We start from the raw sequence: 18212 nt of genomic DNA, 5'->3' as shown, positions 1-18212 counted from the left end.
TCAATATTAAAAACAAAATGTTCCTGATGAAGTCTGATGAAACATTCACAGAATCAACACATGGAGAAATGTTATTATGTCATGCAATAATACCATTCTATTTGTTTTCAACACTAAAGCAACACCTTTGGATTCTTTTACAACCAAACGTAACAAAATAAAGTGTTCAGCACCATGGTACCTCTTCCCTACTACTCTTAACAAAAGTCTGTCTCTGCTCCCCTTCCCCCTCATTTTCTGCTCTCCTAAATCTCAACTTATCAGGCAAACTGCCTCGCTCTGACCCCCAATATGCAACACCCAGCCCCCACTGCAACAGAGACAGGGCAAAGGGGGGTGTAACATGTCCTGGATATGTGAGGGGGAATGCGTGTGCTGAGAGGAGTCGTTGGAGAAAGGCAGGGGTCTGATAAGCCTTGTGGGTGGAGAGAAAGTGGGATGGATGCAGGGAGTGCAAGAGGAGGGAGGGAAGGAGAGACGGCACTGTGGACTCGATCAGATGGGGAGGTACAGAGAGGAGGGCGGACAGACAAAAGTTCATACTCAAAACAAAGACCACAGCAACTGTGAGTTGAATTAGTTTCAGCCATTGAGGAAGAGGCATTTCTGTGTTACTACTACATCACAACGGCATAGGCATTTAATGCTGCATGTGGAAAAGAAACTGAGACTCTGGGGCACAATCAGTTCCACTGACAACTCTGGATAGTGGAGAGAAGAAGCAGCAGGAAGCCAACATACCAACATACCACCACGAAATAGATAAGGCTTTAGGAGGAAACCTCCAAAAACACACGCTCCTTCAACTTCACAGAAGGTAAGAAGAGAAAACGTTGAGCGTTGAAGGGAAAAAGAGACGATTAAAAAGGACTTTGTTGAAGCGTAAGGGGCGAATGTGTATCGAGGACTGATTGGACAGAAGTGTTCTTGAGAAGAAGTGAGAAAAGCAGCAACAATCTGGAGAACGAACAGCAAGACGCGTACTGGGCCCCACAGCACAATGTGAGTACAAGCGCAGCCGCATCACTCACACATCATTCAACCACTGAGACATCTTCTTACAACCGATTACTCTGAACTGAATGGAGCCAAAAGATGTAATTTACTACTGATGAACATAAAGCAACAAGTCTAAGAGGTCTGAGGGACGTGGAATTAATTAACTCAGTTGCTTTGTTCCAGACAATAGAATAATAGGATGATAGAACAATAGAAGATCTCCCTTCTGCATCCAACACTGCAAGTACTAGCTGAGGATCTATTCTACATGATGGCATGCACACTACGAAGAGTTTTCAATCAATCAAAAAGATGTATGCCAAGATGTGGCAGCCACGTTGAGTTCATTGAACAATATTCCCCAATTTAGAATTCCTTCATTTGGGTCAAACAATGGGATGACGCATTATTCAAAAGAAATGCTACTCAAACAATAAGAAGAACGGTGAGTAAAATGGGTGGAGAGCCTGAATGTATTTTCAGTAAAGGGCACAATGAGTCACCTCAAACACATGCATGTGCGCTTACACACTTTCCTGCTAGTCCTTCCTTTACAACCTTCCACCTTAAAACAACACTTGGAACAACAATAGGAAACAGACGTGGAGAATAAACAACGCTCAAGCGCCCACAACTGCATTGTACATATCGTCTTCCACTGTCAATTCTGATATTCAGTGAGTGAAATGAAAGCAACAATTTGGTTTTTAATTACTTACATCCGTTCGATTTCAGCTTCAAGTGCATATTTATCCAATGAATGACCCGACATGGGTAAGAGTAACGTCTCTGCTCATGTTACATTAGATTCTCCAACATCAGAGCATCCTGGTGTTGTACACTTTCAAAAAAATTATGCCAATATGGTACTTTAGCAGTAATAATACTGCGTCTTGAGCTCAAATTACTATGAGATTTACCACCAACTGCAATTAAGCATGCATGCCCCACTAAAAGCTAAATATCTTCATATTAACAGTAAAGATTGCAAAAGTGAAAGCACCCATCATCTGTCGGTCGTGTTGGCTAAAAGGAAAACTGACAGGTTCACTATGTCATCACTATCTGGATTTTTCCATTACTGTAGTTTTTTGGCAGCTGACCTGGTACTCAGATATGTCCCCCGTCTAACTGTGTCCTGACCTCTGAGAGGTGCGGATATCCTTTAGCAGACACAGCTGCGCACCACATAACATCTGTCATAAAGCAGAATGAATGTTAACTAGGGAAATTTCTAATATATTTATTGAATGTATTGAGGTGGTACTATTTCAGCATCAAACTGAAAGTTTTGTTCTAATTAAATGCCAACAGCGGTTGCATCTGAACGCATGTCTTTTATCCCATCTCTGCTTAACCCACAGGCATGACGACATGTACAAACACAAGCACACGGTTGTACACAAACAGACTTTGATGCCAGTTAGCCTTCATCTCTCTACTACATAAACTACATGGAGCAATTATGGCTCCTTTCCTTTTGGCCAATCATCTCTCTGATAATCATCACCTCACAGACGGCATCACACAAGGCTTGCTTCCTGACGGATAAAACCTCTGACCTCTTAGTGAACCCAGAGCAAGTTAGCCTTTGGAGAGTGGAACTTGATTAGGTACCAAAGTAGGTAACACTTTATAACTACACACTATGAAGCATTAGTTAAGTATGAGTAAAGACTTAATTCATCATTTATAAAGCATTGTTCCGACATTAACACTCATTAGTATGCAGTTCATAATGGTTATAAATGCTTTATTCCTGATTAATAAGCTCGTCTATTATGCGTTTCATTATTGTGTTTTCATACTTTATAAATGATGGATTCCCCATTTGTAAATGAAGTATTACATATTTTACAAACCAATTATTAAGGAGTTGTAGATGATTAATAAGATCCTTTATAAAGTGTTAGTAAATGATTAAGAACTTAAGAATAAAGATGTACATTATTCATGCATTTATATATATATATATATATATATATATATAATGATTTAGATATGCACTAATGGTTAGGGACTGTTAATATATGCTTTATAAATGCGTATTAACACTGCAATTCATGGTTAATTCATGTAGTTACTAATCATTAGTTAAGTGTTTTGTGTGACCTCCTCTAAAGTGAGGACTATCTATGCCTTACAAAGCATTTATAAATGACATTGAAATGCCAGCAGTGCCTCAAAACCCACAAAAGTCTCAGTTATCTTCTCAACAGAAAAGGCAAATAGACACAACACAAAGTGATCAAGAACATATCAATATTTATTACAAGATGCAAAGAATATACTCGTAAATACAAACCTCACGGGCATTAATTCATGTAAAAACCAAAACAAAGATTCTCCTTCAGAAGAACATGGCTGGATATAAAACGTTCACATTCACTCCACTCATATGAACAGATAAATGGTCATCTAACATTGTCTTTATCATATAACAGCTAGTTAGCCAACGGTCACCTGGATTGCTCTATTTACAACGGAGGTGACGCCGTGGCGTGCGCCGCCTCAGGACCTCTAGTTAGTGATTTGCTAGCTGGAAGGCTAGCTAGATACTCATCCTCCATAATGTGGACGTGCCGGCAAACTAACAAACAAAAACAAGCAGACGGGCATTGGAGGCCCGTCAGCAGTCATTCTTTCTGGCCCAGATCCGTGCACCCTTTCAACTTAAGTCGGAGTTTTCCATGGCGTAAGTGCACTTCTGTACCAGTTCCTTTGCAAAACGTTTGTCCCACGGTGATGACGTGTAAAGCGGGCTTTTACTTTGTCCCACATTGATGACGTATTGGAAGCGGGATCTCTCATTTCGCGGTTGTAAACAATGAGCAGACTCGGCCGGCTGCCATCGGGACATGCAACTAAAGAAAAGTGCAAACAGTGGAGATCGATATGCTTGGTTAAAATTAATAATTAAATAAGTAAATGTAAACTAATATGCAAAGCTCCTGGCTAGCTCCAGTTGTACATTTAAAAATGTTTTATATCCAGCCATGTTCTCCTGAAGGAGAATCCGTTTGTTTTTTTACATGAATTAATGCCCGAGAGGTTTGTATTTAAGAGTACCTTGTTTGCATCTTGTAATAAATATTGATATGTTCTTGATCACTTTGTGTTGTGTCCATTTGCCGTTTAATCAGGAATAAAGCATTTATAACCGTTATGAACTGCATACTAATGAGTGTTAATGTGGAAACAATGCTTTATAAATGATGAATTAAGTGTTTACTCATACTTAACTAATGCTTCATAGTGTGTAGTTATTATAAAGTGTTACCCAAAAGTATTGTGTAACTCTGACTACTGTACTCATCCAGTGTCATAAGAGGCGTCTGCCACAAACATGTTAACCAACAGACCAACAGTTTTAAAACATCTGCAATGGCACATAATCTGTCTCCGTCTTTGATTCTGATAAAATGTCTAATTCGACTTCACACTTTTAATAATTTGTTTATTTTCCCGCCCACAGTTCCCTACGAGTATGACTGGTACTCTAGAGAAGGGGGCCCACCACCAGGCCTTGGACCTGTCCGAGGAACTGCCGCCGCATCACCACCATCATCACCACAACAACCACCACCAGTATCTCCACCATTCCAACTCACTAGCCTCCACCACCGCTGTGGGTGGAGGCAGAGAAACACCTTTGCGTGTAGTTGTACCTCCTCCGTATTCTGCAGCCGAGAGCGGTGGTGGGGGTAGTGAGGCTCCTCTGGAGCTGCGGGGGTCCCTGGACTGCTGGGCCTGCTCCGTGCTGGTGACGGCTCAGAACCTGATCATCGCCACGATCAACGCCGGCCTCGCTGGACTGGTGTTCGGGACCATCCTGACACCGGCCATCGTCATGGTTGTGTTTGGCTTCCTATGCCACTCTACAGTAAGACACGGGGAGATAGGGGAGAGGGTGGATGAGCGAGTGTGAAATGTATGCATGTTGAAGGATTTTAAAGTAATATACCTCAACATCCAAAACCCTTTAAAAACTGGTGCAGCGTCCTTTGGTATGAGAGTAAAAAATGTGTTTGCATGTTCGTGAGGATAAATGTTTACACACATTTGCTACACATAAACAAAAGATGAGAGGAATAAAGAAATGTCTACATCCATCTTTTTATATAACATCTAAAAGTCCTAATCTCATAACTTTGATCCAAAAGTTCCAAACAGTTGTGCCCGGGGCTTAGGGTGGAGTTTGGCTCCACCAGCGATGAGAAGTTTTATAATCTGATAAGTCTGAGGTTCTTTCAGATCTTGAGGAGATGTAAGAACTGGAGGGGCTGAGGGGTCAGGAGTCTAGGGAGCCAGGCATCAAAACCAAACACTTTAAAAGACTGTTTGGTAGCCATCTGGGGATTTAAGGTCTCCTGGGATCAGACAAAATATTTAAAAAAATGCACAGAATGTGATGTAGACAGCTAAAAACATAAAAGAAGACACGTTACTCAAACAAAACAACCTACTCGACCAATTAGTCAAAAAGCATTAACCTGTGCTACCCCAAAATGTCATTGCGGTTCAGGGACTTTTAATGCATACCGATGGCATTTCTGCAGGCCGACGACCTCCTTAATGACCGGAGAGACCAGGATTCTGTTCTCCTGCTCCCTCACAATTAGGCCTCATGTGACAGCAGCTTAGAGAGGGATTAACCAGGACCTGGGAGTGGAGAGAGGGGGAGGAATCAAAAGAGAAAAAAAAAAGGGGGGGTGAGAAGAAAAGTAGATAAAGACAGGTGAGATAAGTGTTTAGGGTTCTTCAAAATGAACAGGCAACAATGAGAACATTTTCTAGTTATTTGAGGGAATTCCGTTTATAATAGTCATCCAAAAACACACCAAACACAATATTTCACACGAGCAAAAATAAGCACATTCTTAGGCTCATTTTGCTTACTCTTCCCCTCCCTCCCTCCCTCCTTAATGTTTTGCATTCCAACGCCAGCTGGAATTTCTTTCTGACCAGCTGTAAGTCTACATCCGTCAGGATGGCATCACAATAAAAACATATACAAGTACCAAGATCTGGAAATGACCATTTTCAAGCTTTCGCAACAGTGTGAGATCCCTTATATTATATAACTACTAAAAGTGTATGCTCAACTTTCTCCAATAAAGTTATTGAATCAAACCTCTACCATAATAAATACTCTTCTCCCCCCCCCAGAGCCTGCTCAGTTCTGCAAAATGTATTTACTCTCTGCACTTTTCTCATGCACTTGAATGTTCACTTCATCTTTCATGGAGAGATAAGGATGATTCAGGCCCGCTGTCTCTCCATTCCTCTCCCACACTGAAATCCTGACCCTTCTACCTCCTCTCCCACTCCCCCAGTGTTCAGCTCAGCCACAAGCGTGCATGCTTTGACATACTGTGTATTTATACACAGATTAGCAGTAGTCGCTACCAAGTTCCTAAGTTTGATTGATTTTTGTCAACATTAAATTGAGTGACCTACTGATTCAGTGCATGTGAGAGAGTGAGAGGTCTCAGACTACCTACTGGTGTCTGTCCTAACCTCAGACACACACACACACACAACACACAGAGCACGTCATCTGTCGTCCTTATCTGTTCTTCCCTGCACTTCATAAAAGCATTTAAATCACTGCTGTTCCATGTGTGCAGAGATAACTCAAGATACAAAATAAAAACACAAGTACATGTGCCAAAACACCAACCAATTTTGAAATCTGCAGGCCAAGTTGCTCTGCAGCTGCCCCTTGACCTTTGACCTCAGATCTGAAGGAAGGTTTTTCTCTAAGCGTTAATAAACACAAGATCATAAAGAATTCAGATAATCATAATTATCGATGATGCCCTTGAGCAAGGCCTTTAACCCCCCCAGACTGTGGATTTGTTGGGCAACTTCCAGGTGTGGATGTGTGCAACTCTTGTGAGAGTGGCACATTCCTGAAAAATGGATTACTAACCTGGTTGAGAAAATGTTGATACAGGTGAAACAGCGGTTACATAACAAACTTGCCTCTACAGCATCCTGCCTGCCGCCATATCATTCCAACCGCCGTCTCTCTCCTCTCGTCCCACCAGGTCCGCCCTCATGGGACGACCCCCTACTGCTCGGACCTGCTGACTGACGGAGGCTGCGTGGCTCTGCTGGTGGTGGGCTTCCTCTTGGTCACCCCTCTGCTGGTGCTGGCGCTGGCCGCATACTGCCGCCTAGCACGACACCTCCAGCTGGGCCTGTGCTTCATCCCGTACAGCCGGGCCGTGTACAAGAACCTGCCGGCCACCCGACACCGTGGCCTGGGCAGCGGCTGCTGTGGCGGCCGAGATGGAGCCGATGGTGGCGGAAAGGGAAAGGTCTGGGTGTGAGCTGGAGATGGAAGGAAGGGGGAGAGAAGGGAGGGGGTGAGGAAGACCATTAGATGAAGAATATGAAGGGAACTGAACAAGAGGACAGGGTGGGGGTTGTATGGGATGACTAAAAGGCAATGGATGTGAAGGACAGATAAACCACCAGAGAAGGGAGGAAGTTATAAATGGCAATTACTGTAACAACCAGCTGAACATCCTGGAAGACTAGCTACACATACTGAGTAATGGCTTACATCCAGGTCTTAACTTCAGAGCAACATTATCGATTGTTCAGGAAAACAATATATATGGTGTACTAAGGTAATTGTTGGTATAATTACAAATAAATAAAAAATAATAACTACTGAGGTATTTGTTGGCATTATTACACTGGACACATCGGCTGTTACTGGAATTTTGTAACACCACACACACACACACACAAATAAATTACAGAGGGATTATGCAACATGTAAATCAGCAGTTAATTAAAACAATCCGGTTTAACAGATTAACCACATTATGGATCATGATATCTCCCTACTTAATATATATATATATATATATATATATATATATATATATATATATATATATATATATATATATATATATATATATATATATATATATATATATATATATATATATATATATATATATATATATATATATATATATATATATATATATATATATATATATATATATATATATATATATATATATATATATATATATATATATATATATATATATATATATATATATATATATATATATATATATATATATATATATATATATATATATATATATATATATATATATATATATATATGTGGTGAAAATAGACTGTAGACAGCTCAGAGACAGGGCAGCGTTTCACAGACATAACGTTACCATGCTGACTGATGGTGCTGAAAATATAGAAATTCAAAAGCTGACCTAAAGTCACCAGTTTCATCAAATGTTGTTACCTTCAAACTGATGAGTAACAGTCAAACAACTGCAATAACACAAAGTTTCAGGCCTGCTAACAGATTGAGACTTTCAATAATTACTAACATCACATTAAGTACTCTCTAAAGAAAATTCTCATGGTTTAACTTTGAACATGTAGAGGGGGTGCACCGTTCCTGGAGGTTCTGCAATACCAGGTCGATGCGTGGAGTGGACGGAGCAAGCCCCTATTCCATCTCCCTATTCCAAAAATCAATTTAATATATGGTCCCCGGGTAGGGGACGTATCAGATATTAAACTGATAAGAACAGATACTACACTTGATCTTAGCCAAAAGGCCGAGAAGCGATACTGCAGCACTGTCGGAGGTGCGCGTGCAATTCTCCGCACAGCCAATGTCACTCACGGTTTTAATATTTGTGTCAGTACAGATAAACTCGATGGGACAGAAACAAAACAGCAAAACACGGAAGATGACTAAAACGATCAGAAAACGGCAGCAAAATCGGTTATTTTAACAAAGTAATGTTGTCTCGTGTGCAGCTACAGAGCACTTCCTGGTCACGTGGTGCAATCTAGTCCAATAGGAATTCAAGACGCAAGCGTTCTCTTATTTACTAACGGAGAAAGAGTTATAACTTCTAGTTTAAACAAATCTAATGTCAAGCGACTTATAAATGCAATCAGAACTTTTCAAATCACATAATTAGTCCGCTCTGATAGGATATGAGGGAGAAAAGTAATGTTTGATCTGTTCACTTCCGGACAGACAACAAACAGCGCTCCGGTGCCCTCTAGTGGAGAACAGAGGGAACTGCACTCTGCACTACACATCACTCTTCCAGTAAGATACTTACTAGAATATACATTTCTCCTGGTATTCCCCTTAAAATGATGATAAATGAGATGCAAATATATGCAGGGATTATGCAACATGTAAATCAGCAGTTAATTAAAACAATCCAAGTCTGACTGCCGGGGTTAAAGAAAGGAGTAAGTTGGATACAAGTTATCATTATATGGACAAACTCATCTAATCAGACCTGCATTCAACCTCAACTTTCCTGAATGAACCACAGGAAGTAGTCAAACTGAAAATAGAACACCTCACAAAGGTTATATTGACACTAAACATAATTGTATCTCATCACATTTATGTTCTTATGGAAAAAATGTGTTTCATGTAGTTTTCTGTTATGTAGTTGCAATTTCTCGTGTCATTTCCTTATAAATAAAGTTTTTGGATTCAGCTGGCGTTGTGTCTGTCCTGTATTTGGTGGGATGGGATGAGTCCACTACTACACAGCTACTAGGAAAAGTAAAATATTATGTACAACAACACTGGCCTCAGTACCAGACAATGTGAATGTACACACAGTTCAAAGAAACACTTCTGAGTGCCACCGGAGTCTCTGTAGATACACTGACTATTGTTAAGTTCTCTTTGAGAAATTACTACATTGGAATTTGTAAAATGCATGTAGGTGAAGCCAGCCTTGTGACGGAGCAGAAACAAAGTGAACTGTAGTAGCTGTAGTGGTGACTGTCTCCCCCAAGCGGTGAAGAGTTGAATAACAGGAGACAAACAAAAGTGGGACAAAGGGGACTGTTCCCTTAAAATGATTTGTGATTCTGATACATGTGTAATATATTGTATAAAAAGTTACAGTGCTATGAGAACCAGAAATCATACATTAGAGAAATTGACAGATATGAAATTAGTCCAGTGGCTAAACCATACAGATTAACCACATTATGGATCATGATATCTCCCTACTTAATATATATATATATATATATATATATATATATATATATATATATATATATATATATATATATAATATATTATACACATGTGGTGAAAATAGACTGTAGACAGCTCAGAGACAGGGCAGCGTTTCACAGACATAACGTTACCATGCTGACTGATGGTGCTGAAAATATAGAAATTCAAAAGCTGACCTAAAGTCACCAGTTTCATCAAATGTTGTTACCTTCAAACTGATGAGTAACAGTCAAACAACTGCAATAACACAAAGTTTCAGGCCTGCTAACAGGTTGAGACTTTCAATAATTACTAACATCACATTAAGTACTCTCTAAGGAAAATTCCCATGGTTTAACTTTGAACATGTAGAGGGGGTGCACCGTTCCTGGAGGTTCTGCAATACCAGGTCGATGCGTGGAGTGGACGGAGCAAGCCCCTATTCCATCTCCCTATTCCAAAAATCAATTTAATATATGGTCCCCGGGTAGGGGACGTATCAGATATTAAACTGATAAGAACAGATACTACACTTGATCTTAGCCAAAAGGCCGAGAAGCGATACTGCAGCACTGTCGGAGGTGCGCGTGCAATTCTCCGCACAGCCAATGTCACTCACGGTTTTAATATTTGTGTCAGTACAGATAAACTCGATGGGACAGAAACAAAACAGCAAAACACGGAAGATGACTAAAACGATCAGAAAACGGCAGCAAAATCGGTTATTTTAACAAAGTAATGTTGTCTCGTGTGCAGCTACAGAGCACTTCCTGGTCACGTGGTGCAATCTAGTCCAATAGGAATTCAAGACGCAAGCGTTCTCTTATTTACTAACGGAGAAAGAGTTATAACTTCTAGTTTAAACAAATCTAATGTCAAGCGACTTATAAATGCAATCAGAACTTTTCAAATCACATAATTAGTCCGCTCTGATAGGATATGAGGGAGAAAAGTAATGTTTGATCTGTTCACTTCCGGACAGACAACAAACAGCGCTCCGGTGCCCTCTAGTGGAGAACAGAGGGAACTGCACTCTGCACTACACATCACTCTTCCAGTAAGATACTTACTAGAATATACATTTCTCCTGGTATTCCCCTTAAAATGATGATAAATGAGATGCAAATATATGCATCTCAAATAATGTTAATGTGTTTTGTTGGACTATCATAAAATCACATTATTTATAGGGACCCCAAGACTGCCGTTAATTGCACCACTTCCTGTTGTATTTGTATACATTTATGTTTCTATTATCGCACTACTCTGCGATGTTGGATCTGTTTGGACAGATCCAACAACATTCTGTACCATTTCACGTGAAACATCGTTTCTGTGTCGTCTTTAACACAATGCATGTATGCTTTAGCAGTGGTGTATAGTAACGAAGTAGAAATACTTCGTTACTGTACTTAAGTCGTTTTTTTGGATATCTGTACTTTACTACTTATATTTCTGTTGACTTTTACTTTTACTTCACTACATTTTGCAAAGAAAACTGATACTTTGACTCCGATACATTTCCCCTGAAACCTTCGTTACTCGCTACAAAATCAAATCTATCTTTAGAAACAAAATGAATCATGAGACCAGCGTCGGGGACTGTGGTGGAACACAGACTGCAAGCAAGCAGGTTTGGTGAATCAGTGGTCCTAGCTTGCAAGTTAAATCATTGGTTAATCACGTTAATGCGCAAAACAAGTGCTCTCAAATCCGCGGTGTTTAGATTCCCGGTGATGCCCAGGATGCTACATGCTATAGCTAGCGAGCGACTACACGAGTAGAACTCCACACAGGACGGGTGGGATGAGGAGAGGTGGATGGGTCAAACAAACACTGGTGTTTCCTCCAGGAGGCCGCAGTTTGTGCCGTGTGTGAAACGAGAAGCCAATGTTGATTTATTTGTGACGTGACTTCCGTAGATATTTTAACGCAAACCACGATCTTTTCCTAAACCTAACTAAATAGTTGCATCGCCTAAACCTTAGTTGTTTCCTGTGAAGATGGAAGTTTATTTTGAAAAGACAGTATGCATGTAACAAGCGAAAACAGACTCATGTTGCTGGACTTTTACAGGAAAAACGCACGAAAAGTGAGGAGTAACTTTTCGTAAGATATCAATAAAACGGGGATGAATTTATATCATTGTATAAAGAGAGTGACATGAGAAGATCAATCTCATGTCTGTAAGTTAAATCAGCTATAATCACTCTTTTAAAGTGATTAGTGACTCGTCTAAAACATTTAAAAAAGGAATAACTTCAATAGAATCATTCTATACAATGTAGCTTCTTTACATAGAATGTAAAGAAGCTACATTGTAGTAGAATTGTCTTTTGAAGATGAACAGGACATTTTTCAGGTTCAAGTAATGACTGGGTTGTTACTTTCGGTGCTGCTTTAGTATTGATCATGTTTTGATATTTGAGTCATTTTGTGGATGATCAGATGGAGTTATGATGGTAGCAGTCGCCCAATTGCAGATTCAGCTTGAGCAAAACCTTTGCCTATTGTGTTCAAATCAGGCCCATATGAGTTTACAAGGCAGGTGTCCTTTCTCACAACACTGACCTGATGCATCAAGTGGATATTTTTTGCTGAACACAATATTATGCATTTGCCCTCTACATCCTCTAGTCGGAATGAGCATACTTATAAACGCACTGTTACAACTCCTTCATAGCGTCATATTGCTTTTCGGAGAATTATGATGATAAGTTCATAGTAGATGCAAAAGTATACTTATGTACAATATATTATGTTGAACATTGTTGCTCCTGGATGGATCACAGCCAACCCAATTATTTTCAACACAGCTCCTTATCCTTGGTCATGGTGCCACAGCACTTAAAAGAATAAACTTCATAATTCTAACCCTTTGCTTTTTTATTAACAGCATTTACTTGTACTTTTACTTTCAATACTTAAGTACATTTAATATCAGAAAATTACTTTTGATACTTAAGTACAATAAATATCAGATACTTTAAGACTTTTACTCAAGTAGTATTCTAATAGGTGACTTTTACTGGAGTAATTTTCCAGTAAGGTATCTTTACTTTTACTCAAGTATGGCTTTTGGGTACTTTATACACCACTGTGCTTTAGTAAATCAGATATAACTTTATATTGAACAAAGACATCAGGGGAGAGCGCGAACGCAGTCCCCCACTACCACAAATTATGCAGTCGAGATTTCTACATTTGAGAAATTCGCAAAGGTCAGCTCAGCCGAATGTGCAATGGCCAAGCCTCGCCTTGGGTGAACCACCTTCATGATCATGGTATCTCCCCTGCCAGGTAAGTATGAGTTGTACACGTTCGACAGAGGGAAGTGATCCAGCTACATACAAGGCAGAGTCACGGTGTAGAAGAAGAAAATATCGATAACGTTTTAAGTTATGCATGATGATTAAAAGACACGAAACTCGTGCAGCAGTGGAATAACATAATTTAAAAAAAACAAAACGTTAACATGAGTGGAGTATTATTGCACTTTCCCATCATGCTTTGCGGCACCGTTTGAATGTCAAGCGGCAAGTTACTTCTGGAAAGGTTTTGTTTTTCACTTTTGCGAACGAATACATTGGCGCTTAATAAACTACTGTATGTTTTGTTTTATTCCTTAAGTATCACTTGTTATAAATGTAGCGTAAACATGTGTGGGTTCCACTCTTTGCTTTCACGTCACTTATCGGCTACAGGAGCAAGTGTACCGTGATATACCCAACACTGAAAACTACAGTATATCATTACATAGGTAGTTATGAGTCTGTAACGTCCCAAAGAGAAGCCGAAATAAATCCAAATTAACAGATTCAGCAGTTTTTTTAGTACTGTAGGCTACTGAACATCCAGCAGGACCAAAACACGCCTCGTTATTTGTCCCATTTTTACTTAGTATGTTCTCTTGTCAACAAACGAAATGCCAGGCACTACTTCTTTGTAATGAGCGATGAAAGACAGCCTTCACCGCTAAAGACGGAATAATAAAACATGCCAAACAAACCAAAGCGACAAAATACTGCGACGATGCCACATGAAAGTAGTTTAATAAGTTTAATTTAATGCCACTTAAAACAGCTACATTTGCTCAATTTTTTTTGAACGACAGTTCGATGACTGATAATAAGCCACAAATGTAATTAACATATTGTGAGGCTCAGAAATGAGGCTACGTCATGGGCTACGCCCCACTTCACGAGGGCTGCGAGACTATTTCGTCAATTTAGCTATATCAATTACCATTAACCTACTTTGAAAAGTCATGTTTTTTTCACCTTCAGCTACAACTGTATCCACACAAATGTGTTTTAAAGAAGTGACATTAATGAGCTACAAAAGTTTGTAAACTTTTACATGCAGAAAGCTCACCTGATATGAAGACAGGCGAGGGCCGACCTGCGCCATTGATGAAACATCTCGTCCCCGAAACTCGAAATAAATTGTCTCCAAGCCAAATGAAGGTCATTCCTGCTGCAGAGCCCGACATATTCCACAAAGGTCTTTATAAATATACTATAGAGCTCATATATTTACTAATAGAGTTATGTTTACATTGCCTGTGTCGCGCAAAGGTAGCGGGCAAGCGCCGAAATAAGGAAAACGCTTCTTAATTAACTACTGACGAAATACAGGTGTGCAGATCTGCCGGTATGCAAATTAACCGGATCTAGTATAAACTAGCCTACCGGTATAAAAACAATGAACTATACATATTTAAAACCAACAATAAGATTGTTAAACAAACTTTGTGCCACAAAATAAAAAATAAAAATTGCAACAATTAAATTAAATGATAAGAGTCAACGATGTGCCTTTACATACGCCGGTTGTTGCTAAATGTTCTCCTCCTATAAATTACATATACGGTTAGATATGGTACACTAGTCTGTCATAGTCTGTCTAGCAGACTGCATTGTGAGCTGGAGGAGGTGATGAGCCAGTAAACAATACAACCAACAACAAACCTACCCATAGGACATCTCTGTATTGCAACGCTGCGTTAGTCACCGCTGGACCCAACAATATCTATCAATATCTATCAATATCTATCATTTAACATCCCTGTTGGATGAAAAGCATGGATTGGCATGAACTCATTCGTGTGATCAAATATCGTGTTTGTATTTAACATTTCCAGTCTGTTATTGTTCCCTTATAAGTTCTGAAGCCACAATGATTATTCCAACACAATATGAACAATGACGTCACCAGCCCACCTGAAAACACTTTATAACTGCAGAGCCAGGAGCAACTCTACAAGGCTAAAGGGCCAATGTGAAAACTTCACGGAAATTGCAAGAGCCTCCAAATAAAGACATTTAAAGCTGTGGTTTAAACCAGAGGAAATTGACCTCTTGAAGGACACATCAGTCACACTGCTGCTACACGTTTTGCTTTCTAATCGTTGGCTGCAAGTTTAGCCAGGTATTACCTGTTAAGCCTCTGCGACTGAAGGAGGTCAAGGACAGGAAGGGAAGAACAGAACAGACAGGATAGTGCGCAGCCATTCACAACACAAGTGGAGCACCACTCAAGGAGGACAAGAAGGGCTCGACAACTTGTTGTTTTCTTTTCTCACCATTTAGGAGAGGGAGCTAAGGTAAGCAAATTGCAGTGAAGTAACTGGATTTATAATTAAGATGTTGGAGATCAAAGATTTGCAGTGAAACCAAAGAAATTACGTTTCCCATAAAGCATTTATAATATCTAACGTTCATGTATATACTGTAACTGTAGGCCCATGACTTTGTTTATCCACAGCATGCCCACCGCAGGAGAGAGGACACCCTCTTCCACTTCTGTCGACTCAGCCGCAACAGATAGGTACGTTTAGATGTACGGTTCTCACAGTAGCCCACATGTTCAGATCGTGAGTGTGACGGACAGCCTTCGCACAGCCCCAATGTAATACTTAGTCGACCTACCACCGAATATACAACCCAGGGAAAAACACATGTCAAGTGTGTCTTCCTGGTCTGAAGCAATGCCAACTCTGCTAACATGTATTGAGTGGTTGAGAAGAGTTTTCACTGTGTAATCAAGGTGTCTTCAAATCTCAAATGACATGCAAGCGTTTGCATTTGCCCTTTTGCTATTTATTGTTTGATTTGTCCGTGTAGTGCCAAAGATGAATCCCCGTCAGGTTCAGTCTCAGAAACACCCAAAAAATCATCAAAGAAGTCCAAGAAAACCACTGACATGACCATAGTCTACAACTCTGTGCTCAACAGTGTTTTTGGGGCGGTAAGTATAGCTAACACCCACATTTTGTGATTTAATCTGTGTAGTTGAACTAGAGGTGACCATCTTCTCCGTGGCTGTTGTGACCTTTGACCTGTACTCTTCAAACAGTTTAAGTTACAGCTTTTTACTTTCAACACCAGTTTCCCCATTCCTGCAACATTTAGACACACTTTTATTCAATAAAATGTGTGTTTTCCCACAGCCACAGGCTGAGAAAGGCTTGGGAGTAATTTAAAACCAATAATTAAAATGATTGAGATCTACATAATACAGTGGATGCTCATTTCCAGTTAAAGGCACAGTAAGTCAGACATTATAACATCAGAAGTGAAGTAGAAGTCAGGCAGTGTGCTCACAGCGTTCTCAAGCTGCTGTTACTAAGCCTGGTGTGTCTGCAGCTTTACTGGCTGATTAGTTGAAGCTCACTGCCACACTGCATTAGGGTTATCCAAATGACGAGCACTGCCAAAATACTGGGTTGAATATTTACCTTTTCCATTAAACACATGGAAACTGATTTATAAACCTGGTCATACCTGGGAATTGTCCTCTATGCCTTCTGTCATTTTCTCATGTACACTTCTGACATTAACATGCATAATACACATGCTAATGAATTGCTAAGTGCTCACAAATCCTTGACATTAAAATCAACACTTGCATTTAATTAGAAGTTTGTGCCAAGGTGTTTTGGTACCATTTGCACAGTTCACATTTTTGTTTCGCAAAATAATAATAAAAATGGATTAACAGTTCAACATGTGTTCTTTTGCATCTGTTTCTGCAGGAGAGAGAATTAGCTCAGGGTGAGTTGGACGGTAAGTGTCACTGACACAACTCAGTGTCCACGTTATAGTAGATTACAGTCATTGCAGTTATTAACATGCTAATAGTTCCAACTTGATTAATAATATAAGTCATTATTTGATCCGCTAAACCACTTCTGGAACTGTTCTAATCTCTTCGTGACCCCTGACCTTTCTGACAGAGTTGCAAGAGGCCTTCAAAGAGTTTGACTACGATCAAGATGGATACCTGAACTACAAGGATGTGGCTGAATGCATGCGGACAATGGGATACATGCCCACAGAAATGGAGCTGCTGGAGATAGTTCAACAGATCAAGATGAGAAGTGAGCTGATAAGAGACCCTGTAAAGAATATATAGAGATCAAGCACAGCATGGCTCTGAAACGTGCATCTCTCCTCTCCACAGTGGGCGGGTTGATGGATTTTGAGGACTTTATTGAACTGATGGGACCCAGGATGATGGGAGAGACTGCTCACATGCTGGGACTCAAAGAGCTCCAGTCGGCCTTTATACAGGTCAGTCAACTGAAATCAGTTAAACACGCTAAACTACAGAAAAAGGGTGAGTTTATTATAATGAGTTTATATATATCAGACCTACAAAAGAGCTTCAGTCGAGTTGTATACAAACATTTTTTCCACTACGAGTTACTGACATTTTCTAAAGGAAAACCAGCTTTTCTTGCAGTTTCACCCCTTTCTGTTTCCAAAAGTTTGACATCGATGGAGATGGAAAGATCACCCAGGAGGAGATGAAGGAGGCAGTGAAGTCGATGCTGGGGGAGAAGCTGAAGAAAGGAGAACTGGAGGAGATCATAAAGGAGCTGGACATTAACGCAGATGGAAGCATCGACTTTGAAGGTGACAAAAAGAAGTTCAGGCACATTTATAGGTTTGACTTGTTGACCACAAGTGTGTGTGTGTGTGTGTGTGTGTGTGTGTGTGTGTGTGTGTGTGTGTGTGTGCGTGTGTTCACATTGTTGGTCATGATTGTGTAACACTCAGCACTGACTCCACTTGTTGATTTGTTTTCTCTCCTCTTCAGAGTTTGTGATGATGCTCTCCATTCGCTAGCTGCTGAACGGACGGACAAGGACGGGATA

General features: G+C 40.0%; 2 protein-coding genes and 3 non-coding genes across 5 annotated transcripts; 2 read left to right on the top strand and 3 right to left on the bottom strand.

Moving 5' to 3' along the window:
- The first annotated feature begins 4474 nt into the window (after positions 1 to 4474).
- Positions 4475 to 7337, top strand: tmem88b (transmembrane protein 88 b). The gene is made up of 2 exons (XM_076087258.1): positions 4475 to 4882; positions 7053 to 7337. The coding sequence occupies exons 1-2, from the start codon at positions 4487 to 4489 to the stop codon at positions 7335 to 7337; spliced, it is 681 nt and encodes a 226-aa protein (XP_075943373.1). The 5' UTR covers positions 4475 to 4486.
- Positions 7338 to 8442: 1105 nt separating this feature from the next.
- Positions 8443 to 8633, bottom strand: LOC142946175 (U2 spliceosomal RNA). Its single transcript, XR_012953029.1, has one exon. It is a non-coding gene; the product is annotated as a U2 spliceosomal RNA (small nuclear RNA).
- A 1790-nt stretch (positions 8634 to 10423) lies between these two features.
- Positions 10424 to 10614, bottom strand: LOC142946174 (U2 spliceosomal RNA). Its single transcript, XR_012953027.1, has one exon. It is a non-coding gene; the product is annotated as a U2 spliceosomal RNA (small nuclear RNA).
- Positions 10615 to 13194: 2580 nt separating this feature from the next.
- Positions 13195 to 13359, bottom strand: LOC142946173 (U1 spliceosomal RNA). Its single transcript, XR_012953026.1, has one exon. It is a non-coding gene; the product is annotated as a U1 spliceosomal RNA (small nuclear RNA).
- Positions 13360 to 15818: 2459 nt separating this feature from the next.
- Positions 15819 to 18183, top strand: LOC142946147 (calcium-binding protein 5-like). Its single transcript, XM_076087257.1, has 7 exons — positions 15819 to 15880; positions 16177 to 16300; positions 17088 to 17118; positions 17289 to 17432; positions 17516 to 17625; positions 17823 to 17970; positions 18155 to 18183. Exons 1-7 carry the CDS (start codon positions 15819 to 15821, stop codon positions 18181 to 18183), a joined length of 648 nt encoding a protein of 215 aa, XP_075943372.1.
- The last annotated feature ends 29 nt before the right edge of the window (positions 18184 to 18212 follow it).

Source organism: Anarhichas minor, unplaced genomic scaffold (assembly GCF_050575085.1).
Source record: "Anarhichas minor isolate MPS153535 unplaced genomic scaffold, ASM5057508v1 ptg000009l, whole genome shotgun sequence".
In the NCBI taxonomy this organism is placed as follows: Eukaryota; Metazoa; Chordata; class Actinopteri; order Perciformes; family Anarhichadidae; genus Anarhichas; species Anarhichas minor.
The sequence above is the reverse complement of the archived record's forward strand: the minus strand, read 5'-3'. Positions and strand labels throughout refer to the sequence as shown.

Excerpts from the sequence above, each read along its gene's own strand:
- tmem88b (XM_076087258.1), top strand. The coding sequence starts at position 4,487 with ATGACTGGTACTCTAGAGAAGGGGGCCCACCACCAGGCCTTGGACCTG. Across the intron at positions 4,883-7,052 it reads GCTTCCTATGCCACTCTACA|GTCCGCCCTCATGGGACGAC; the intron begins GTAAGACACGGG and ends TCGTCCCACCAG.
- LOC142946147 (XM_076087257.1), top strand. The coding sequence starts at position 15,819 with ATGCCCACCGCAGGAGAGAGGACACCCTCTTCCACTTCTGTCGACTCA. Across the intron at positions 16,301-17,087 it reads TCAACAGTGTTTTTGGGGCG|GAGAGAGAATTAGCTCAGGG; the intron begins GTAAGTATAGCT and ends CTGTTTCTGCAG. Across the intron at positions 17,119-17,288 it reads AGCTCAGGGTGAGTTGGACG|AGTTGCAAGAGGCCTTCAAA; the intron begins GTAAGTGTCACT and ends CCTTTCTGACAG.